We start from the raw sequence: 25,085 nt of genomic DNA, 5'->3' as shown, positions 1-25,085 counted from the left end.
TATTTGTAATTATTCATTTCTTCACCAGTCATTACATACCTGCTCCATGCCAAGGAGTACATTATGTCCAAGGGGTAACAAAGGAGAACAAGCAATATCACTCCTTAGAGACCTTGGTTCTCCTGGGGAAAGACTGACAAACAAACAGTGAGGTTTGCAGAGAGTGCTGTCCGAGGCACCACTAAAAGGCTGTCAGGAACTGAGTACAGACTGATTCATGTTGTCTGCAAGAACTGCTCTATCGAAGGCAGATAATTCACTTGAGATTTCAGTAATATCCAGGTATTTAAAAATAGAGGGAGTAAGTTCAAGAGCCTATTAAAGCAACGTTTATTACGTCAAAGATGAATACAAAGAAATGTAGTTTGAATAAAGTATGGAGTAAAATTTATCTAAAAATTATTAAAGAAAGCCTGAATGTTCCCAACCTCTGAGCCTGAATTAAAACTGACCTCAGGCTTATTGACACACAGCAACAGTATGAATCAGAGAAGGAAACAGCTTTGATTCTAATGTTTCTGTTTTTCCAGGATTCAGATATTGGTTCAATCTTACTGACTTTCCCTTTGTTGTGCCTTTTTCATCTTACACCCATTTTATTTTCTATATTCTATTGTTCCCTGTTCAGCAGCTCATGACCTTTCCCTCAAATATCCAGACTACAGGGTGAACAACTCATATCATGCCATTCACATAATCATAAACCTTCCAGGACTCCAACTCCCAACAACAATGAAGACACGTGACACTTTGGGCTTGCCACAAAGACCTCTCCATCTAATTATGTGTTAATATGTACTGGTCATTTTCAGGTTGAAGCGAAGCTTCCTGCCTCATATTCACATGTGACAGAAACTTGTCTTCCCCTACATCTCTGACTTGTGTTGCTTTTATTGTGGACACTATCTTCCCACCTCTGCATTTCAAAAGTCTTAAAATTGGATCTAAATGCACACCTCCTTGCAAGGTTAATATTTTAAATGATTCCCAACATATGAGATTATCTTTTCATGAATTATTCTACCATTTTATTTTTAACTGATACATAAAAATACTTTAAAACTACATATTGATGAGCTACCATGTAATACTTAAATCTGGCTAGGCATTCCAATCATACCATTTGCTTATGTAGATAACTGTCAGAATTTTTCCCGGTAACTTTTGGAATGGTGTGATGCATGACTGTTGCCTGTGGTCACTCTACTTCCAACAACACATCAAAGCTTCTTGTTCCTTTCTGATTCTAACACACACCCAGTGAGGAAGCTCTCCCCATGGCTTCCTTCTCTCTGCCTCCGCTGAACTGCCAGTAAAAGAGTTCAGCATTTTTAGATACCACATATGATAATTAAATTTTTCTCTGTCTGACTTTTTTCACATAATAACCTACTGCCCCATCTGTGTTGTGATAAATAATTGTTATGCCCAGATACATGAAGTCCCCCCAGAAAACCAACAAGGAGATCAAGTCCCGTATGTAAAATCAAAGAGCCCTTATTTTATGCAAGTTTGCAAACTTGTTCTCTCTGCATGTCCAACATATTGGAGCAATTGGTGAGCCCCAAGCTCAGTTAGAGTTGGGTTTTTATAGTAGTAAAGGTCGGGGAGAGGGATTTCTAAGAATCAGGACCTCTGATTGTCTGACAATTGTCTAGGGGTGTCCTGGTGACTGGGCTGGCAGGTGATTCTATCTACAGCAGTTGGAGCATTAGGCATTTCCTTTGGATGGTCTATTCTTGGGTGGTGCTCAGATAATCTCAGTTTGTGGTTCTTTCTGCAACCAGGTATTGTCTCAGGGTAAATTACTGAGACTCAGGCCTCCATTAAACTTTGCCATGGCTGAGTCCTACTCTAGAAGGTGATAACGGTCGGAAGTAAAGAATTTCCTTTGGGTTATCTGTTTCTATTTAGCTTATCATCGCTAACTCCTACAATATTGAGATTTAGTACTTTTAAAAATTATTTTCTTTTTTGAAGGATATTATACTTAGATCATTTTTCTCTTCCCTTTCCTCTACACAAATCCTCTGATATACCCTCCATTGATTGTTGAAATTTTGCTATGACTTTGAACAATATGACCACACAGTTTAAACTTCTGACAGCCACACTACCCCTTAGTGGTTTGAATTCTTTTTCATTTCATTTTAGAACATTTTCTTTGATGAAGTAGGTATTGATTAGAACTCTTAGTTTCAGCATAATTTCAGAGTCTACTAAGTGGCATTTTTAAAACCACCCTATTTCAAAATAAAAATGTATGTAGACAGGGTAATTTCTTGTGTGACGAGAAAAAATAAATCCCTAAAAATTTATATTCGATTATGTAAATTGTTGTTATATCCTTTATATGGCACTGCCACAGACTGAAAAACAGCTACATAAGCACCAACAAAACAAGAACAAAAAAGAACTCAAGCAAAACAGATCTATTATGTGATCATGTGCCAAACTCTATGTTGAGAAAATGTCTTCCAGAATTATAATATGAGAGAAAATGAATGGACATTTAGTAAAAGAATAATAGCATTTTTAACATTTTAGTGTCAAATAAATTAGTTAGTTTTGTCTGTGCAATCCACTCTTTGATGTCATGTAATAACTGTTAGATTCAGAGAAACTGTCCCCAAGACTGTGACCTCACTTGTGAATTTCCTTTCTTGGTCTCTGTGGCAGATCCTAGAGTATTCTACAAGTATATATCTCAAATATTTTCACTGGTTTAATTCTAAATGGCTTGTAACTGAGAGAAAGCAATAGTGAGGCTTGGTAAAACAATTAATGCAGTTTTCTGAGACATACAACAATGCAGGAACACACACAGATAGGCTAAATGAAATAAGACATTGCATTAAAAGTTAGTGTGCTTTGTTTGGCTCTTCCTTTTCCTTCCTGTGTAACCTCTCTGTGAATGAGCAAAAGATATTAAACCTCATCTACAAAGAAGCTTATTTACATATTAATCCTTCCCTTATTTATTCAATATATACTATGTTTCTGAAAACTATAGAAGTTATTGGTGATATGTATGTAAATCTGCATGAAAACTTACCTGAAGGATGTCACATTGATAAGTATAAATAACAAAATGGAAAAACTACACTGGGTAGAAATTGGGGCATGATGCATCTGAGAAACAAGGCTAACTATTCCAAAGTATTAAAAAATGGCAAAGACCCCAGTGAGATGGGACAGAATTTCTATTCTAAGACAAAAACTAGCCAAAGTATAGAAACAAACCTCCAGATATAAGTTTTAAAATGGAAGTCAAGCATTTCAGGACAAGGTAGAGTACTATCCAGATGTGGGGGTCTACAGACAAAATCAAAATCTACATAGATCTGCCCCTTTCTGGGCATGAGTAAAAGTGAAAACATTTGGAGACAAAGAAGATGAGGAAAATGGTTTCCTTACAATTCAAGAAATGCATATAAAATATGGTAATCAAGGAAATCTAAGAAGATGTTATATTTACTTAAAAGAACTGAGAAATAACTAGAAATGTATGCAAAGAAAAAATAGAAATGTAATTGCAAAATATATTGGAAGTGCATTAAGCTTATAAGAACATATTTATTACCAAAATTTAATCAATATTGTGAAATACAACTTTGCAAACCTTAATCAAAGAGTAGGTAAAGGAAAGAGGGACATTCATGAGCAAATGAAAATAAGGGTAGAATAATAAGATGGAAGATGCAGCTACTGAGGTTTGAAAACAAAGATCACACAGATGTATGCTATTTCAATATAAAATGCCAGACCACATGTAACAAAGTGCACCATCAACCTTAATAGACATCTGTGTACAGTATGAACCAATTACAGCAAGACTTCTGCAGACATAGATGAAAAAAAAAAAGACACCCAACCTTATATCATAATACTGTGTACTCATGGTCAGAGCTGAAGGCACCATGTCTATTCTCTTTGTTTGATAGACAATACTCTGGAAAATCACACACTGGAAAAGTAGAGTAGATCACCTGGATGGAAGAATTTTAATAAGCTGGAGGCATATCCTCAAAAACAGGTGCTGGGACCAGATGGTTTTACAAATGAGGCCCCCATTCTTCAAAGGCTACAATAATACCAGTAATGCTGAAAATATCCCAGGGCCTGAAAAATATGGAACAATAACATGGTAACTACACAGTACCAGCAGAGTGAGATACTGAGACACAGAAAAGCAACAAAATTGGAAGTGGCAAACTAACCTCACTCTAGAATGTAAAAGATAATGTGTATCATGAGCAAAAGTGTCCAGCAGTACATAAAGATGCCATCGGAACCAACAATATTGACAATAATAATAGATTCTTAACAGGAAAATCATGTGCTCCATAATTCATCTGTTCACACATTTTTGAAGTCTCAGAGAGTGTGGTAAGGACCAACTTTGTTTTGGCTACTGCTGCATCATCTGTGTTAATAAGTTGTGAGAGAAATCAGTACATCTCTCTCATTATGTGTACAATTAAATTCAGAAGTTGTCAAGAGACAAAATATTTGTAATAGGTACAAATAAAATTTAGCGACGATTCAATTACTAGATTGAATTAATTGATTTGAGAAACAAAAGAAGCCAGGTGTTAGTTGACATAAGTGGGATGTATGACATGGAATATAAGTCATCTTGGCATACTACCTTGACATAAAAGTGACATTATGAGCAGAAACATAAAAATGTAAACAAGGATCCTAATGTGACTCTAAATATTCCATTAGTAATATAGAGTGATGACTGCAAGATGTTGTTTTGACAACTACATGATTACATAATAATGAAGAAATAAAAATACAATGTATATGAATATGTCAACTGAAAAAAGTTTATGTAGTGCATTTAGGATATGGATGAAAATACCCAGACTGTGCAAAATAGAACAATTGGAGGAGCTGCCATCTAGCACTCTCTAGGGAGTAGAACTACAGTAGTGGAGGCAAAGGACTATTGCTTTCCAGCGTTCTAAGCATTATTAAGGATTATAAGCAAAATAGTATGTGCTTATGTTACTTTAAAAATGATGCCTGTACTTTGAGAATTTTGAACTTAAGTTTAGTAAAATGAGATCATATAAACTAATTAAGCTACAGTATTAGATATTAATTTTAAACACAATAACTATTTGGGACAACAGAAAAAGAATTATCATGATTGTTGATTGATGTGGGAAGGCCCAGCTCATTGTGAGTGGAACTTCCCTTGGGCTGGTGGTTCTGGGTGCTTATGAAAAGGCAGAATGAGTAAGCCATGGAAAGCAAGCCAATAAGTGCTCTCCTCCATAGACTATGCATCAGTTCATACCTCCAGGTCGCTACCTTGAGTACCTGTACTAGATTCTTTTTATTCTGGACTGTAGACTCTAAAATGAAACAAACAAAACACATTTTATCCTCCAGTTATTTCTTGTCATAATGTTTTATCCCAGCATTAGAAACCCTAAGTAAATCACTTTCTGAATACTTGAGAGCTCAAAAGGTCTTTTGGAAGCAACCCTTGTTAGAAGTCAGCCCTTAAACATCAATCATTGAAAGTAGCCCAGTTTCCTGTGGGAGAGGCACAATCTCTGTACTTTGTTATGTTCTGTCAAACATAGAGTCAAGAATCAAAGTGAGAATGTGGTATACACAAAGAACCTTTCAACCAGAAAGAAAATGTGTCTTCTGTACCAGCTGTTTGCACCTGAACTCATCTCTCAACAATCCTTCCAATATTGGTTACCTTGCTGATAATATTTAAGGCAATTTTCTTTTAAAATTAGCAGTGTCCTCAGTGCACACTTCAGCAGTAGGACACATCCTTGCTATGTGCTAGTCCCAATGTTCAGTCCTCAAGAACAAACAGAACTACATTCAATCAAGAGCTCTCTATGGTTCTTTTCTGGATCTCTGCTGTTGTTGTTGCTATTATTATTATTTGTGGACCAGTGGTATTTATATATCCTGTAAGACAGTGGTTTGGTGAGATGACCTTACACTGGCTGATCTGAACTAAGTGTACACAATGCTTCCCCAACCCAAATTTAGTGAGTGATATGAATTTATAACTTGAAAATTGTCCATGGAGAAAATACTTACACCATGAAGTATCAGAAATGGCACAAATTACAGAACTTTGTTTTAGAATACAACTGGCCAACAGTGTTGAACACATGAACACTGGAGTTCGAGAAGCACTAGGCTAGTTTGTTTTCAAATATACATTAGAATCACATGGCCTGCTGATTTGAGCCTGAATCCCATGAGTAATGCTGATAGAGAAACTCTTTAATTGGAGCTTCTTAGGGAATTTTTTTTCCTCTGTAAAAATAGGCATCTTAAATAAATCTTCTGCACGGTTGCTATGCATCTAAATGATTGATGACTGCCTCCTTAAAATATCTGGTTCCAAGGCATTCCTTAATTCCCAAATTACAATATAAAAGATCATGAAAAATGATTCCCAGGCTGTGAGACCTAATCACAGAACATGTAAAATTAGCATGACAGAATTTCAGAACCATGATGGGATGCTGACCTTTGGTGTCTCCATTCTTCCCACTTTAAAGCCAGGACATGCATGTGGCCATCTTATACTAACTCAGTTATGCAGATCCATATGAACTGAATAGGTTGGTAACTTGTCATAGTTTCACACATCTACAAGTGGAGAGGAAAAAACTGGAGAAGCTGGGACTGAAAAACTGTGCTGCAGAATCACCATCAACATCACAACTCGCTCAATGATTATGAGATTCAAGCTGGTGCAGTAATTGGATGAGGATTTTTAGGGGACATGGAGAGACACAGCAGTCCCTCCTGCCTAGGTTTCCCTTTGAATGTTAGATAATCTAGAAAGCAAAAAACTAAAATATAAATACTAAAATAGTATTTTAAAAGTATTGTTTGTTCATATCACTTGTTTTACTCAAAAATATTTATTTAAAACCTGTAAGTATCTCTTGCATCAAATTTTCCTTAGAGACTTGAACACAGGATAGTCCAAAGAGTTCCACTAATGCCCAGCTAGGCAGGGCAATGAATTTATTAGGTTAACTCACAGAATATGGGTGAGGGATTATTCACAGGTGTCTGCATGAAGTGTTATTCACAGGTTTAAGGTCAAGGACTTACTCACAGGTGTCTGAGGGGTTACTTACAGGTGTATGGGTGTAGGGTTACTCACAGGTGTATGGGTGAGGACTTACTGGTGTATGGGTGAGGGGTTACTCATAGGTATATGGGTGATGACTTACTCACAGGTGTATTGGTGAGGACTTACAGGTGTATGGGTGAAAACTTACTCACAGGTGTAAGGGCAAAAGGTTCCTTGAGATGGGTTAAATTCATATGTAAGAGTTAACCAATAATAAGCTAGAGCTAATGGACCAAACAGTGATTTAATTAATAAAGTTTCTGTGTGGTTATTTCAGAACAGAGCAGCTGGGAACTAACAAATGGCTTTTCAACAACAGATTGGAGCTCAGTTGATTAAATCCATGTCAAACCTGAGAAAGCTTAAAAAAGAATTCTAGACACTGAAAAGCAAAGTTTAGCCATGTTTTTTTTTTTTTTTTTTTTTTTTTTTTTCTGGATGGGCTTTTCTTGCTTGCAGCATGTTGCAGTTCCTTTAAGAGCAATCTTTCTGATTCAGCAGTAGCAAAAGAAAAAAAATGTGAAGTTTCAAAATGGTTATCTTCTTGACTCACACAAATGCCTTCTACTCTTGCTGGAGGTCCAGCTACCGGGCATTTAAATGGGGTTTGTGGGCAGCGTGCTACAAAATGCTTAATGGTGACACAGGCCTGCTGCGACCTGGATCTGGGGTGGAGATAATGGCTCTCAGAGGCAGCGAACATGCCATGTTAGATAGAGTGGATCCAACAGGCAGAACCTCAGAGTTGGTCCTAGCCACACCTACTTACCAAAAAAAAAAAAAAGAAAAGAAAAAGAGGTGCTTCTGTCAGAAAATGATTACAGATAATAAACTCAGATTCACATTTTTAAAAAAGACCTCTAAATGGGTCACAGTGTTAGGTAAATGTACAAAGGCTTGAGAGAGAAAAATATCGAAAAAAAATAAAGGCTTTAAAGAGACAGAGTGCAGACAGTCATAGATTAAAGGAGTAAATATAATAAAATAAATATTAAAAGTAATAATCTAAAAAATTAGCTAGGTAAAGATTAAAAATACACAGAGAGTCTGGATTATGTATATTATTGTGTTTTCTTTGACTGCTTAGAGACATTTAACTCTGGGGACTGCTAAGCTAAACCAACTTGTATGTTTTAAATGTTTCTTGACTTCAAAATTTGAGCCAAAGGAATTGTTGCTTTGGAATAAAGGTTCTGCTTTTGTTTCCACTCAAGACAATAACCTGTGGTCTCCTTCAAGACTAATGTGGTTTGGTGGACCAAGATACTCCAAAAAGTTGCCTTGAACACCCCTAAAACTTATTTCACCCAATAAAGAGCAGGAAGTAGTTTGGGGAGAACTACACCCAAATTCGCTAAACATTGTTTATAAATGTTGTTTAGATATAAAAGGGATATGTTACAGAGATTTTCATTGGTATGGATATTGGTCTATTGATACAAATTTAAATTCAATTTTGTTATACTCTTAAGGTATATCTAACATTCAAAGGGAAACCTTGAAAAAACTAGAAAATTCATATTTACTTCATAATTTGAAACAGAAATACTATCATAAAAGCTCTTGCTCTTAATGTGTGCTGTTATATAAGATAATATGAGTTTTGGGGTCTGTTATGCAACATTGTCCAATAGAAATTATGGAATTCTGTGCAGGTAATATGGTTTATAGATTTGTTTCATGTGTTGAAACTATAATAAAATATCCTAGACTGAAGTCACTCAAATTGAGACAAAAAGAAATTTGTTTTTCCACTGAATTTTATATTAAAAAATCAATAAGCTTCAACAAGTAATAAAATCAATAATAATATAAAATATTTGGTGAACTTCAGAGACCTAGATTGTGAGGTATAGTAAGTAGTAAGGAGGATTAAAATTTTTATAAAAGATAAGTCTGTTGCTTGTTTTGTTTTGTTTCGCTGTGTGTATACCTACTTTTACTTATCAAGAACTATTGATATTCATGCTGATCTTTAATATCCAGTTTTGCTGTCATTCCTCTAACCCATATACTATTTTCCCTTTTCATTTCGTCATGTATGCTTTTCATTGAAACCTGACTGTCACTTCCCAAATGAGGCTGGTAGCTTAACACAGGCAAGTTTGTTTTGTCCTTGCAGGGAGATGTGGACATTGTGTCTAGGAGAAGCCATTTCCAGACAGCCCTGGTTTGTTAGACACTGACACCCTGTTAATTCACTCTGCTGGACAAAGGCTCATCTTCATCAAAGGAAATCCTGTGGGTTTTCTACTTTGATGCGAAGGAATTAATTAAATACAGTATAACATAAGGTGACTGAAAATGCATATATAGAAATAATATTTTAATCAATTTTCATGCCAAGGGGGAGAATGCTTTCTAAACCTCATTGCTAAGTGGCAGGAGGATCCTGCATGGAAACCCCTGCCCCTTTGAAAATAGCTTGTTTCTTCAGCAATTTTAACTTAGAACAAAGAAAATCAAAAACACAGAGTGCTAAAAGGGATCCAAGGAGGAATGTTGTCGTGGCAAGACAAACTAACATTAATAAATGAAGCTAATTAGGCTTGCTTTGCATATTTAACTCATCTTAATTACACATGGATTCAGCAAACATTTTAAAAGCTGCAATCAATCTCTCACAGACATGGTTAGTTATTTACATGAAATAACAGAAACTGGGAGGGAGCCTCATTAGTGATCGCTCTGTATCCAGCTTACATGCCAGTGGGATTAATTCAGTAGTAATAGTGAAATATGTTTTCTTTTAACAGTTTGCAAGCCTTAAACATTAAAAGTTCTTTGGTTTCACACACACAATTGTCACAGCAAGTTTGCAGGCTAGATAGATTATGCTAGTATGTTAAAATATTTTTTACTCAAGAAAAGAACTTCACAAATGATTCCTGACTATAACTAAATTTTTTTAATAATATTTTATTAATTTATTTAAACTTTCATACACTTATACAGTTTGAAAGCTAAGGCAATAGCCATGATAAAAATAAGCTCCATTTGAGGGACATTGTGTACGGGAATGTGCTTCTTAAAGATGGAGTAAACGTTACTTCTGCTAATCTGTAGACATAGTTTGCTCCTGTATCATGGGCCATAGAATCGGAAATAATATCCAATGTATTTTTATCTTTTAACATGTTTCATTTGGAGAATTTTCATTGGAAGTTCTTATGTATTTTACTATATGCAAACATTTTCCCAAGGCACAGCAGAAGTGGTCCTAGGAGGAGAGGTTCCCTCTGGACCATTGTATGTGGGATTGACAGGTTTGCTAGGAATAGTCAAGTTCAGGGAGGTGCTGTAGGGGAGAGAGGCACAGACTTGAATTCTGCACAGTGTGAAATTCCAATACGAAAAGCCCATTGCTTATAGTTCTTCTCCCCAGATTTCTGTCATGAAATCAGATATGCTGAGAGATTAACTCTATTTGCTTGAGTTGCCTTGAAACACCAGCAGTCATAGAGTGAAGAAAGGAAAGTTAGTAAAGAGATCTTCCGAAATGAAACATGTTTCCTAAGTGTGTTTCTGTATATGAACATATTTATTCAATGCCCCCAAGAGACACTTTATGGCTGTGGTTGTGGATGAAGATAACAGTCTTCATACTGGCCATCATAGGGCTTGGGTGTGTGCATACTGTGACCATGCAATAACGAACACTCGTTGAAACTTTCTATGATCTTTACCATATTGTTAAGTCTTCAAAGTGGCATTATAAACACTTGCATTCCTGTATTACAATGAGAAGACTGAGGGCCACATTTTTCTATGACAAAATTAGCTGCCACCCCATTTCAAATCCAAAATGCTTCACTGTGGACCTACACTCGACACTTGCATTTCATGTATGAATAACCAATTATGTTTCAGCTATTCTCAAATATGGCACAAAACACACAACTTTTCATTTTGAAACTGTTTGGATATAAGATGAAGTTTGTTTATGTAATATATATAATCTCTACTTCTAACCAAATATATATTATAAAGTAATATCATAGATTTTATTTTGAAACAAGCTAATGCAAAATAAAGATGGCTAGATCTTTGTTGCAGGTTGAATAGTGTCTTTCCAAACCTACATCCTGATATCCAGGTCTCAGTGTCCCAAAATGGTTTAAGGGCCTTAAGATAGTTGTGGTTACATGGGTTCATTAGAGAGAGTATTGTCCATTGTGAGTGATTTCCTAATAGAAAGAGATTAGGATTAAGACACACACATAGAGGAAAGAAAGACTGGGTGGATATATAGAAAGACCACAGCCATGCACAGACCAAAAAAGGATTCCTAATGAAGCCAAACTTGCTTATATCTTGATCCTGGCCCTTTGTCATCAAAATTCCAGGAGGCACTGCACGTCTGTTGCTTAGATTACCCAGGTTATAGTGCTTTGTTATAACAAACTGACAAAGCTGTAACTATATAAAAAAATCAACACTATACACCATGACTTTAAAAGATAGTTCTACAGAAGAGTTAAAAACAGATGGGTTATATGGCTCAGAGATACTCTTTTTGGAGCAAACCCATTCACTGACCTGATATTTTCTGTGATGAGTTTACTCGTATTAGTTACTGGGCAAAAATGGGATGAGGACAGAACAAAAACCTGTCTTTTTTGGACAGTTCTTTTAACCAGTTAAAACAGGAGAATGTTGTTAGTAGCCTTAGGAATGTGTTCACTGTAGTAAATCTCTGTCCCATCAGCTAACGCCATAAACCTCTTCTGTTTGGCTTTTGGGATAGTGTTTACTGAAGTTTGCTGTCATTGATTAATTAGATTGTTTTAAAACCAGTGCTGGTTGCTTTTTTGCAAGCACAGCTGTAGAACTGTGGCAAATTGATTGACTTTACAGCCAGCTCTGGTACTTTTCACTGTGGATATGAAACAAGGTATCTCTTCTTGGAAGAATGGTGACTTTTAAGACTATCAGTCATCACAAAAATTGATGTTGACCTCAGAATGAAAAACACAGATTAATCTACAAATGTTAAATCTTTTACCTGTGTAGACACTAAGTGGACCATTTTATACAAATCTCTCAACTATAAGGGGATTTAAAATGCCATTTTCATATGATAGAAAGTAAGAATTATTATATATAAAGTGTGTGGCAAAGGGCTTATACAAATAACAAATGTTAATAACTTTGCATTTTCAATCCACTCCTGCAATTCTTTACTGCCACTCTATAGCCTTCAAAATGTACGTGCAGCATGGATCTTTGTAGAACGACTGAGGTAGGCACTCAAGATGGAAAGTGATTGCAGGCACACAGGCAAGTGCATAAAACATGCTAGTTCCTAAAATTTGCAGCGACTGCCTCTGAGGTTAACCTGAGATGAAAGACTAACTTTTCATTACATTATTTTTCTTAATATTGATTTTATAGCTACATTCCATTTCATTTCTCAGAAAATATAGAAAATAAAAATATTTTAGCCATTTTTAACTGGAAAGGGTATGCAGGGATTTACAGAGTGACAGAGATAGACCAGGTCCTAACGTATATATAAATAATTGTCTTTAAGTTTTAATATTTTTTAATTTTAATTTTTATTCATTTTGTATATCAACCACAGTGCCCCCTCCCTTTCTCCTCTTATTCCCCCCACAATTCTCCCCAGCCTACTCTTCTGAAAGGATAAGACCTCCCATGGGGAGTCAACAAAGTCTGGCACATTAAGTAGAGGCAGGACCAACCCCCCCCCCCCAACACACACACCTGCATCAAGGCTGAGCAAGGCATCCCACCATAGTGAATGGGCTCCAAAATGCCAGCTCATATACCAGGGGCATACCCTGGTCCCACTGCCAGGAGCCCCTCAAACAGAACAAGTTACACAATTTTCACCCATATATAAGATTTGTACATTTTGGTGTCTGGATAGATAACTCAATCATTAAGAACATGGACTGATCTATTTGAAAATCCAAATTTATTTCCTAGCTCACAACAGCTTATAACAGGACCCCAAAGGGGATCTGAAAACTCTGGCTTTCATGAGCATCAGTCCTCCAGGGCATTAAACTCTCGACCCACCTGTAATTAAATGTATATATTTTAAAGATTTACATATTTCAGTCTATATGCTTTGCATTCCCATTAGATAAAAATTACTATCACATAAAAAACATTTTATAATATAGTTTGGGAGCTGGAGAGATGTGTCTGCAGTTAGGAGTGCATACTGCTCTTCTACAGGACCCACATCCAGCTCCCAATATTCATGTCAGGCTAATCACAACTGGTGTAACTCCAGTTCAGAAAGATACAATGTCTTCTTCAGGTCTCCTCACGTACTGCGTGCATGGGAGTATAGAAACACAATTAAAAATAAAAAGTAAAAACTTTTAATAATATATAGACTAGTAATTAAAATAAAGTTATATTTTAAAGTTTTATTTCTTTTATCAAGATGCTGTTAGATTTCCTGGCTAAGTAAGTGTCTTTATACTATAAGAGGAAATATGTGACCACTTATTTCCTTAATGCTATCATAATTTTGGTGATATGTGGTTATTTTTTGATTTTATCATACACCTATTTTTAAGAAGGTTAATATGTTTGTGGTTGTTTGTAGTTTTGTTTGTTTGTTTTTTTTGTGAAAGGGGCTCAGGTACACCATGTTGGCCTCCTCCCTCTGTAGCTGAAGATGACCTCAAACTTCTGAGCCTTCTGTTCCCACCATTACCCTCTCCCCCAAGTGTTAAGTTCACATGCTTGGGTCGCCACACACAGTTTCCTCTGGTGCTGATGATCCACTTCAGAACTTTGTATGTGCCAAGTAAGTTCTGTACGACTATCCAACATCCCATGTCCTTTATTTCTACTTGTTTTTAATCTTGAGATAGACTATAACTGAGTTATTTTTACAGTATTCTCAATTTTTAATATGACACTATTAATACTAGCAAGTCTTTTTAATATTTTAAAGGGACAAGCTTAATACACCGTGTTGAGGTGGGGGGCACTTGTTGGTTCCAAGCTGCCTGGCTAACTTAGACCTGAAATAATCACACAGAAACTGTATTATTTAAATCACTACTTGGCCCATTAGCTCTAGCTTCTTATTAGCTAACTCTTACATATTAATTCAACCCATTTCTACTAAACTGTGTATTGTCATGTGGCTGTGGCTTACCAGCTAAAGTTTTTGGCTTCTGTATCCGGCAGCTTCATGGCTTCTCCTTGACTTCACCCTTCTTTCTCCCAGGATTCAGCCTATCTTTCCCTGCCTACCTAAGTGCTGCCCTGCACAGAGCAGTTTCTTTATTCATTAATGGTAATCACAGCACACAGAGGGGACTCCCACACCACCTCTCCTTTTCTGTTTAAATAAAAAGGAAGGTTTTAATTTTAACATAGTTAAATTACATACAACAAAAGATATCACACAAGAAATGCAGTTAAAATATTTATATCTACTTTATCTTTTATCATAACAAAGAAAAACTATAACTATATACTCTTTAACTCTGTCAAAGACTCCAGAAAAATATATTACCTAAGTAAACAGGAAGTACATTTTAAGCAATGTCCGAAACACTAGAATTGACAGAGACATCTCACTGTCACCCAAAGTCCTTTTGTTTCATTGGGATATCCATCTTCAGCCTATAGGCCAATAGTATCCAGCAGACTTTTCCATGAATCAGGAAACTTCAAATAAAGTTCTGCCTATATTGGCAGTTTGACAGTCACTTTCTTCTGTGTCCTGTGGAATGTCTAGCAGACTCATGTACCAGGAACCCTGAAGGACCATCTCACCTTTAGGCAAGTTCAGTAGTCATTTCTCTGTGAGTTCTGCACATCTGGTTAAGCAGTCCAAGCAAGAGCAGTTTCTTGCCCAAATGGCTAGGAAACTCCATAAAGAGCTGCTTCAGTATCCATCTTCCTCTTGAAGTAACTGGTGCTGCCAGGAGCAGACATGTCTCACTGTCATGAAAAGTCTTAAGTTCTTAAGCATTTACCCTTTTTAAAAAGCATTAACTTTATTTTATGACTCTATACTCTTTTTCTTCTCTCTTCCAAAAGCCTATGTACATTTATCCAATACTGTGACACATCTGGATTTGTCTTTATTGAATGTCTGTAATTCTTTAATGTCCACGAGCACTTTTTAAAATGCTCAGCACTTCCTGAAACTTAAGCTGCACCAGTACTATGGTACTTTCTGCTTGCCCGCCCAGTCTAAAACTTAAGCTATACCATTACTATGGTATATTCAGTACTTTTTGCTTGCCCTATCCAAATGCTCCATCTCCCGAAAGAGCCAGTGGTCATGCTGGCAGCACAGTCCAAAAAGCCGGCACTTCAAAATGTCATGGCTTTTCTGCTTTCACTGAGTCAGGAAAACCTCCCTTCAAAGGAGCTGTGGCATACCACCAGCAAACAGCAAGAAGCTGTGTTAAACTCTGTATTTTTGTGTCTACAATTAATCTCTCTCAGGTTTTTAAGTAGATTTTAGTTTGGCACTTTGGTGCCAATTGTCAGGGGGTCACTTGTTGGTTCCCGGCCACCCGGCTAGCTTAGATGCAAAATAATCACACAGAAACTGTATTAATTAAATCACTGCTTGCCTCATTAGCTCTAGCTTCTTATTGGCTAACTCAAACCTATTTTTATTAATCTGTGTATTGTGGCTGTGGTTTATCAGCTAAAGTTCCCAGCAACTATCTCCTGCAGCTCTTTGGCTTCTCTCTAACTCTGCCTTTCTTTCCCCCAGCATTCAGCATATCTTTTCCTGCCTACCTAAGTTCTGCCTTACTATAGGTCCAAAGCAGTTTCTTTATTCATTAATTGTAATCACAGCACACAGAGGGGACTCCAAAATCAACACCGTTTTGGTCAGTTAAGGGTAATTATGTTGTAACTACCTTTGAACATCATGAAGTCTGCATCCAGCTTCTGTTCTCTGTTCTTCATAGGTGGGAGGTGGGGCATCTCTGCTTATGTCTCTCACACATATTAAGATCTAAGAGAACCTCACAGATACAATTGTGTGTGCTATAGGTGCCTGCTGAAAGGAAAAGGGACCCTTAGGGGTACTGCTTCCATAATTAAGGTCTAGGAAGTTAAAAGTGGGAGAAGAGAAATAGGTGTGGGTGCAGTAACTGTTTGCTTGTCTCTCACATGAAACCCACGATATCACCCATCTCACAGAGCTGTGCTCTTAGTACAGGATTTTGGAGTCATAACAGTGAAATATAGCTTTCTCTTCAAGCTGTAGTCACCACTGGCTTACAGCTATTCAAAGTGTTAATTGGTGATGGCAACACCCAGTATGAGTATACTCTTGGGCTTGTACCATCCTGCAGAAAAGGTGGGGGAATCAGGCCGGGCACCCATCTCATGTCATAACTGATGTTGGGGAACACAAATAGAAGTGAGGATGTTCTGGTTTTGGTGCTGTTTTTCAGTTTTCATTTGTGTTCTCCATGTCAATTGCTTACTCCTTGGCTGAGTACCTCTTTATCAAATTCTACAAAAACTGTCCTAAGCCTTGGGAATAATACACACAGTGGAGAAGATACCTGTGGGGCTTTAGTGACAGCTGGGATTAACTAGGAGTCATTGAACTTAATGGTAAGTTATAAGAAGATGACCTGCTTGTTGCACACGTGTTTCACTCTTGACATGTGTGTATGGAGTTGATTGTTTAAATTTCAGGGCTCAGCACAGTAGGAACTAACTTCTCATTCAAAAGCTCTCTACTAGGAAGATTCCAGGTGATGCCTTGTCTCTTGTAGTTGGCCAGAAATGCAGACTCCTTTTGCTTTATGTTTCTCCATCATCCACTGCCTCAATACACAATCAAAAAATGGAGAAATTAGTTAAAGGATTAAGTAGTATACTTGGGACTTATTCTACAATGGGAAAGGGATAGCTTAGTCACATGGACATGCTGTGCCCAAGGGGAAGGGAAGAGATGAATTTCATCAAAAAGCTTTTAGCTAATGTAGAGGAGGCTGTAAGAGAAAGGTCAGGAATATTGATCTGAAACACTACCAAGTTGAAAGTGGAATAAAGATGAATTTGAGTTAAAATAAAATTTGAGTCAGAAGTGGAATAAATATGAAAACATACACGTTTACATGAGAAAACTGGAAGCAGAGAAACAGTGAAGGCTGGAGCACACTAGAACTATAAAAACAGGAAAGACAGTATGGCAGTTTCATGCATTTATTGACACTTCTCACTTATGATTTGATGTAGAGCTTGCAGGAGAACCAACTGCCCAAGGTTCATGATGTTCTTAGCCATCCCTGCAATAGCCCAGGAGATTTCTCCTCTGTGAGCATGATGAGCTGGAAAGGGTGTTTCTTCTCTACCTAAAACTCTGTGATGAGTTTCATCAGATTCATTCTCTCTCCTTCCCTTTGCTCAGGCTCTTCCTCTGTTGTCTATGCTTACTGTCCTCAAACTCCTGAACCAAACCATCCCACATTAATCTCTGCACAATGGGACAGACACCACACAGTCACACAGTACCTAGCCTCTGGGCCGACTGGACCTCTGGGATTTTTTTCTTTTTTTGTTTGTTTATTTATTTATTTTATTTATTAATTTATTAATTATTTATTAAAGATTTCTGCCTCCCCCCCCCCGCCACCGCCTCCCATTTCCCTCCCCCTCCCCCGGTCAAGTTTCCCTCCCTCGTCAGCCCAAAGAGCAATCAGGGTTCCCTGCCCTGTGGGAAGTCCAAGGACCACCCACCTCCATGCAGATCTAGTAAGGTGAGCATCCAAACTGCCTAGGCTCCCACGAAACCAATAAGTGCAGTAGGATCAAAAAACCCATTGCCATTGTTCTTGAGGTCTCAGTAGTCCTCATGGTCTGCTATGTTCAGCAAGACCGGTTTTAACCCAGGATTTTTCAGACCCAGGCCAGCTGGCCTTGGTGAGTTCCCGATAGAACATCCCCATTGTCTCAGTGTGTGGGTGCACCCCTCGCGGTCCTGAGTTCCTTGCTCGTGCTCTCTCTCCATCTGCACCTGATTTGGACATTGAGATTTCAATACGGTGCTCCAATGTGGGTGTCTGTCTCTGTCTCCTTTCATCCCCTGATGTTTATTTTTTGAGATAGGATTTCTCTGTATAGCCTTGGATATCCTGGCACTCCCTCTGTAGACCCGACAGGCCTTAAACTCACAGAGATACGCCTGCCTCTATATCCTGAGAGCTGGGATTAAAGGAGTATACCACCATTCATTTTTTATTGGTGTATTTTTAGCCTGTTATCTTGATTGTTGGATTTATGGACTGAGTATTCTCCCTCCATGTTAACTAACATGGTGTACCAGTGTTGCCATCATGAGGTCATAGTGGTACGGCCCAGACAGCATAGGACTGATTTTTTTTTACATTTCAGGGGATAACTGCACACCAAGAATAATACCATCACCAATAACCTAATTAGCCAGTTTACTAGTGAGATTTTCTTAGAAGGTGATAGACTGAAAAGAGTGAGAGAGAAAGGAAAAGAGAGATAGAAAGAGAGGGGGAAAGAATGTTGGAAGAGGGGCAATGGAGGATGAGAAAGGAGAGTTGGAAGCAGAGAGAGACTGAGAGAAATGATTGGAGGGCTTTGAAGGAGGAAGACAGACAGACAGACAGACAGACAGATAGATGGATAGATAGATGATAGATGATAGATAGATAGATAGATAGATAGATAGATAGATAGATAGATAGATGTAGGAGGGAAGGGGGAGATAGGGGTGTAAATAAGGACATAGAGAAGACAGGACATACTAAAGAAAGCTTTGCTCTGAAATGCAGACTGACTCCAGCAGAGAAGGGAAAGGCCTCTGGGCTTGTGAGCTCTGGATCATGCTTCAAGTGAGATGCCTGTAAGGCTCTCCAGAGGTCTCACCAGTGTTATTACTCAGTCATTCTTTGATAAGTCAGTGCTGTGCTTGGAAAGCTCAGACAATTAACTGTATAAAATATTGAAGGAACAGTGTTGTTGGTTGTTTCTACAATTTACTTTTGTGAAGGGTGGGGGAGGGTACCACCCAGCTCCCAAATAAATACATGTGGAGTCTTATTATTACTTACAAATGCGTAGCCTTATCTTGGCTTGTTACTAGCCAGCTTTTCTTAAACTATCCCATCTACCTTTTGCCTCTGGACTTTTTCCTTTTCTCACTTCTGTATATCTTACTTTCACTTTTATTACATGACTGGGTGGCTGGCCCCTTCTTTTCTCACTCCTTAACGTCTCTTCATTTTTTTCTTCCCAAATTTCTATTTATTCTCTCTGCCTGCCAGCCCTGCCTATATTTTCTCCTGCCTAGCGATTGGCTATTCAGCTCTTTATTAGACCAATCAGGTTTTCGGTCATGCAAAGTGACAGCTTCACAGGGAAAAACAAATGCATCATAAAAGAATGCAACACATCTTTGTGTCGTTAAACAAGTGTTCCTCAGCATAAACAAATGTAAAATGATATTTCACAGAAGAACAGAGCTAATGAAAGAGAAGAACGGTAAAGTGGGTGCTCATATTGGAAAGTCAGAAGCCAACGACTGGATAATTCAGTTGTTAGGAAAGAGCTTGGGGTTTGTTTTAATACGATGGTAATTTTTAGGAAGGTTAGACTTAGGAGATTTGCCTTATCTGATTCAGACTTTCCTAAATCCATGAGATTTGTGAGAATGTATGGCCTGGGGGGTAGAGTGGAAAAGGAGATTAATGAGGAAACTCAGAGGATGCTGCCCCGCACCTGGGAAGCAACGGGGGAGAGGGACAGAAGTGAAAGGGAATGGAGAGGGGTACTACATGGCAGGTGGATGAAGGGGAGGAGGACACAGCTGTCATATGCACAGCTCATGGTTGTCTCCTTTTGTGTTGTGATTGGTGACACCACATGCCTCATCAGGAAGAAATGATTTGCTGAGGGCGAGAGAACCAGTGTGCATGTGTGCATATTACATCGGACATGCTGTACCAGACATGCTCCCCAGTGGTGTCAGATGTCACACAGAGCAGGGGACAGGATTCAGAATATTCATTGCTGAGAATCCATCAGTATCCCTATGTCTGAAAGGGTATGAGAAGGAGGACATTACTTAAAGAAGTGTGTGCTTTAGCTTCAGGAAAAGACATAACAGAAATATGGAGTTTGGACCAGTGACAGAGTAGCAGCTGAACTGAGGGGAACAGAGTGGTTATTTATCCATCTCACTCTGGTTGCTCTCTGAATCTGGAAGGTGTTTTCCTTTTGGGGAGAAGGGTCCCAGGTGATATTGTTAGTATAGAACCAGTCATAGAGCAGGACAGTGGCCCAAGGGAAGCAAATAGGAGGGCATAGCTTAACACACACTGATAGCTATTTAAGGGACTCAACAGAGAGAAGGATGAAGTCCATTTGGAAGCCATGGGTATTCCAGCGGTCATTCTGGCATGCACCTGTTCGGTTTGTGTGTTTCAACTTGACTCAAAGTAGGCTCACCTGGAAGAGGGACTCCCAGCTGAAAACATACAACCTGTAAGCAGGTCTGGGTGGCAGTTTCGTCACCAGCGACTGAGGTGAGAGGACCCAGCTCACTGTGGGCAGTGCCACTTCAGGGCTGACCAGCCTGGGTGATATAAGAAAGCAGGCTAGGAAAACCTTGAAGGGCAAGCTAGTAAGCAGCACTCGTCCATATCAGTCCCTGCCTCTAGGTTCCTACCTTCTGTTCCTCCTCTGACTGTTCCTTGGTGATGGATGTCACCTGTTAGCTGTAAGCAGAAATAAATGTTTCCTCCACAAGTTGCTTCCGGTCATGGTTTTATTATAGCCACAGAAACTCTCAGTAAGACAGCTCATAATTGTCTGTGTGTGCACCACATAAACACAGGTGCTCTGGAGACCGGCAGGGGGCACTGGATCCCAGGTGCTCGAGTTCCAAGCAGTTGTGAAGCTCTCCGTGTATGTCCTAGGAATCAAATTCAGGTCCTTTGCAAGAGTAGGAAGTTCTTTCACTCTCTGAGTTATTTCTCCAACCCAAATGCTAATTTGTTAGTTTAGTTCCCTACCAACAGAACAAAAGGTTATGTACTATTACATCATTGCACTCACTGGACTAAGGCCCAGTGAAGTGATCTGGTTATGGTCAGACAGTGTGCCAGATCCGGAAATCACCAACCGCACAACTTCTCTGTGTGGGCGAATTAAATGTCCAACAGTGCATGTAGGTCATGTGATAGCTTTTAAAACTCTTCCTCTTATTCATTTCCTTTGAACAAAAACAATTTTGACAAGAATTTATCAGAGAACTTACTCCACATTTCAATGTACCAGTTTGAATATTGTTTTTGATTAAGGCTATTTGCAGAATAGATTATTAGTAACCCACATATTATCTCTACCTCAAAAAGAGTAGATTCACTTTTATCTTGGGAACAAAGCTCAGTAGAAATTTTTTTTTAAAACTTTTCTTAATTCATGAAACATTTATCTTCTAGTCAGCTTTTGTTATAGCAGCGCAAATGTGGTCAGTCAGCATTTCCATTATAACTGGTACTTCCAGGGCTGTTCAAGGGAGCCTCTGAGACTCTCCTTTGAATTAAAACTTGGCACTCAGGAACTAAATCCAGGAAGTACATTTTTCCATACCAATTAATCAAATAATTTAGGGATTCTCAAGTTGGAAGCAGACAAAAGGCAAAACTTTATCGGTGAAAAAATGTTTAAAGATAAATCTTCAATGTAAAACTTTGTAAACGTTTAACATTCTTCATGCAGATATAATATTGTATTACCCTATGGTCATTCTCAAAGAAAATGGAGCCGAAACATCAATAAATAAACATAGTAGTGATTATAACATCTCATACTTGACCTGTTTGGCTTTGTGAGTAATTTATTTCTGCTTTGGGAATTGAGATGATTTGTGGTCCTGGGCATGGTTGGTTTAAAGGGCAACAGCATTAAGAAACTGGATCAGAGCAACAAGGGGAGGGGAGCAGACCCTCAGAGACTATGTGCTCGCTTCTGTTACTCTTTTATGAACTCCAAATTTATGTGGAGAAATTCCAGATCCTGTGGACATAGATTAGTAGCATGTATTGATTCTGTAAAGAGACACTGGAAATTGAAACTGTTGAACACAATGACAGCCATGAGTTCTAAATGCAGCCTAGTGACAAAGGGCTTGCAAGATTGCCTAGTTAGGAAAGTACCAGAAATGACCAGTAACACTGAAAGAACACTGAGGAATCTGCCTTTCATCTTATTTTGTAGTTTTTCTCTCTCTTAAGTCTTTAAGACTTCAAGGTAGTGAGTGATAATACACTTAAACACCTTTTATTGGCCCCTAGCCAGCCACCCTGATCTTTCTTGTTCTTCCAGAAACCTGCCTGCAGTCTCCACACCTGAGAACTTTTCCTCTGGCTTTTCACTGTATGAGGAACACTGTCTAAAGCAGAGATCTGCTTTGATTGCACTAGTAACTTCAGGCTTTGTTTAGGCTTTACTTTTATGTAAGTCCAAATGGGCCACTCCTTTTAATCACATTTGCCAGTAGCTCCTTACAGCAATAAGGGGAATTTCCCTTGTGCACACTGAATGTTTGCTAAATGGAACCAATACAAACACTTTAACAGGAGAAACCATAGGAAGATATTAAGCTGTCCATTTGTGCAGGAAGCTCAAAGAAGGACAGCTGGTTGGGGCTAAATACCACCTTTGTAGGAAAGAAGAAAGTAGGTACTGGAACAATTTTTAAAGACTGTCAATGGCTCTTAGGGAAATTGATTGGCCCCAAGGAAGACAGGGGGTGACACAGGATCCTGGAGCTGGAAAGTGGAGAAGAACTTGTAAGAGAAGCTTCCTTGATATGATGTCATTCCCTTCCTCCCTGTCATTCCAGCTTCCTTGGATAATGAAATTTGGGGAAAGGTCTAAGAATAATGACATTTTTGAGTGTGTGTGGGGGGGGAGACATTCTTCATTCAGACAAAGGAGCTTCAGAGAGGGTTCCTCTCACACTTGGAAGAGGAAGGAAGGGAAAATAGGAAAGTGGAGCTTTCCAGATTCTCAGACTCTGTCTTGTCCCCAGCATGCTAAAGGGGCACACATTGCTATCATTTTCTCAGCCCCAATATGTTCCGGTCCCACACTAATGCTACCTTTTATCTGGTTGGATGTTTTCTTATCACCTGCTAACACACTCTCTGCCTTTTAAATAAAATAGCTGTCTCCTCTCCTTCCAGTTCAAAAGCACAAGAGTGTGTTTCATTTTATAACATAGGAGGCACACACCTAGAATTATGCCAACCAATATTGGTTATTCAGGAACTAATTGTTGAATAAATTATTCAGTGAAACCTGAATTTCAGTGTTCACAACAAGAATAGCCAAATAATAGTTCAGTTGTAATCTTCCTTCTGTTTAAAGATGTTTCTTCTCAAATATAGTCAAGACTTCCTTCTGAACCTCAGTTTTAAGATGCAAAGCTCCACATATAGCTTTCTCACTGCAGCATGTTATGGGGCCATCTTTCCTAAAACATCTAAACTCAAGCTTGGAGATTTTCATATTTAATTTTAGCTACATTTTAGAAGCAGTAAGGTGAGTGGATCAATGTCTGCCTGTCTGTCACAAAATAAATAAAATCTTACTGTGTAAAATACTATCACACATGTTCTATAGTATTTAATATAATAATAATAATATTAAAGCTGAGCTTTGGAATGTGAAGTTTTATCCTGGCCTTATAATTTTAAAAGATAGATCCACATCTCCAGCCCCAGTGATGCTGGAGAGACTATGCTGCTAACAGATCCACTGGACTCACAGATAGAGTTCCCTACCAGCTCAATGATCCAAAGCAAGAAGAGTAGATGTCCAGCCCAAAGACCCACACTGTGAAACCTTGAGCAAGCCCTGCCTTGATTGTTCTGAATAGTACCTGATTTAACATCTCTTATTTTTTTCCATCAAAAGAATGCAATCTTGAAAATAAACTCAACATTGTTTAAAATCAAATCTTCTCTGCTTTATCTCCTAGGGTAAATGTGAGCACTCTCTGTATGGGCACATGCATTCCATCAATGATGCTACCTTCACGTCTAGGGTGAGTGAAATTCTCTCAATAAATCTATACAACTCTGCACATGTCAAAATTAACTTTAGTGAAACTCATTTCCAAGATTAGTAGCTGAGGACAACAAATGGAGAATTAATTGTAAATATTAGGGAAATGTGTACAAATAGAAGCTAGGTGCAGAACTTTAAAGCTTACAAACACACACACACACACACACACACACACACACACACACAGAGCAGTAGCAAGAGAGAAGGAGGAGGAGAAAAGCTTTAGAGTACAGCTCCTCTTAATCACTTTCCTTAGGCCTTTTGCCCAGCATGGGCTTCAGAATGTCAATGAGACAGACAGTGCATTAACTTTGCAGTTCTGGGGACTGACTCCAGGCCTTGCATGGACCACACAAACAACTTGCTTGCCTTGGTTCTTAGAATCAAAGTGCTGCTATATAGCTCAAGCTGTCTGAACTGATATTGAAGCTCTGACTGGCCTCAAAGACATAAGTGCCACGATGTCTGAAAGATTCATTGTTAAATGCAAAATCTTAAATGAAAGTACAAGTGGAAGGATTGAAATGTAGAAAGTAACAGTGGGGGGGTAGATTTCTTTCAATTTAATACATATAAGCTGGTAAGAGAGCATTTCATTTGTGGATAGATATACTCAGATACAAGAATGGTACAGCATTGCATTGAATTGCTAAACTAATTGATGATGTCTTTAAAGGGGTTCAGATAATAATTATAGGAACATGATTTAAGTTTGTACCTTCTCAGATGAAAGCAGTTTGACTAGATGACCTCTCCAGTTCCTCAAACTCCATGATTTAATTATATCTAACATCTTAATTCATCTCTAAGTTCCCAGTAGAGTGAAAAGTCCTAATTCTATATTCCTCCTCTT

At 38.2% G+C, this 25,085-nt stretch overlaps 1 protein-coding gene across 1 annotated transcript in view; it reads left to right on the top strand.

Annotated features, from left to right (window-relative positions):
- Positions 1 to 25,085, top strand: part of Spag16 (sperm associated antigen 16) — an 896,526-nt gene that overhangs the window by 625,385 nt on the left and 246,056 nt on the right. Inside the window, exon 14 of the mRNA XM_050154322.1 lies at positions 24,144 to 24,209. Within this exon, the coding sequence (XP_050010279.1) occupies positions 24,144 to 24,209 (66 nt within the window). The remainder of the gene's footprint in view (positions 1 to 24,143; positions 24,210 to 25,085) is intronic.

Source organism: Alexandromys fortis, unplaced genomic scaffold (genome assembly GCF_014885135.2).
Source record: "Alexandromys fortis isolate MF-2015 unplaced genomic scaffold, M_Fortis_MF-2015_v1.1 scaffold_40, whole genome shotgun sequence".
NCBI lineage: Eukaryota > Metazoa > Chordata > Mammalia > Rodentia > Cricetidae > Alexandromys > Alexandromys fortis.
Note: the sequence above shows the minus strand (reverse complement) of the source record. Positions and strands in the feature narration are given on the sequence as shown.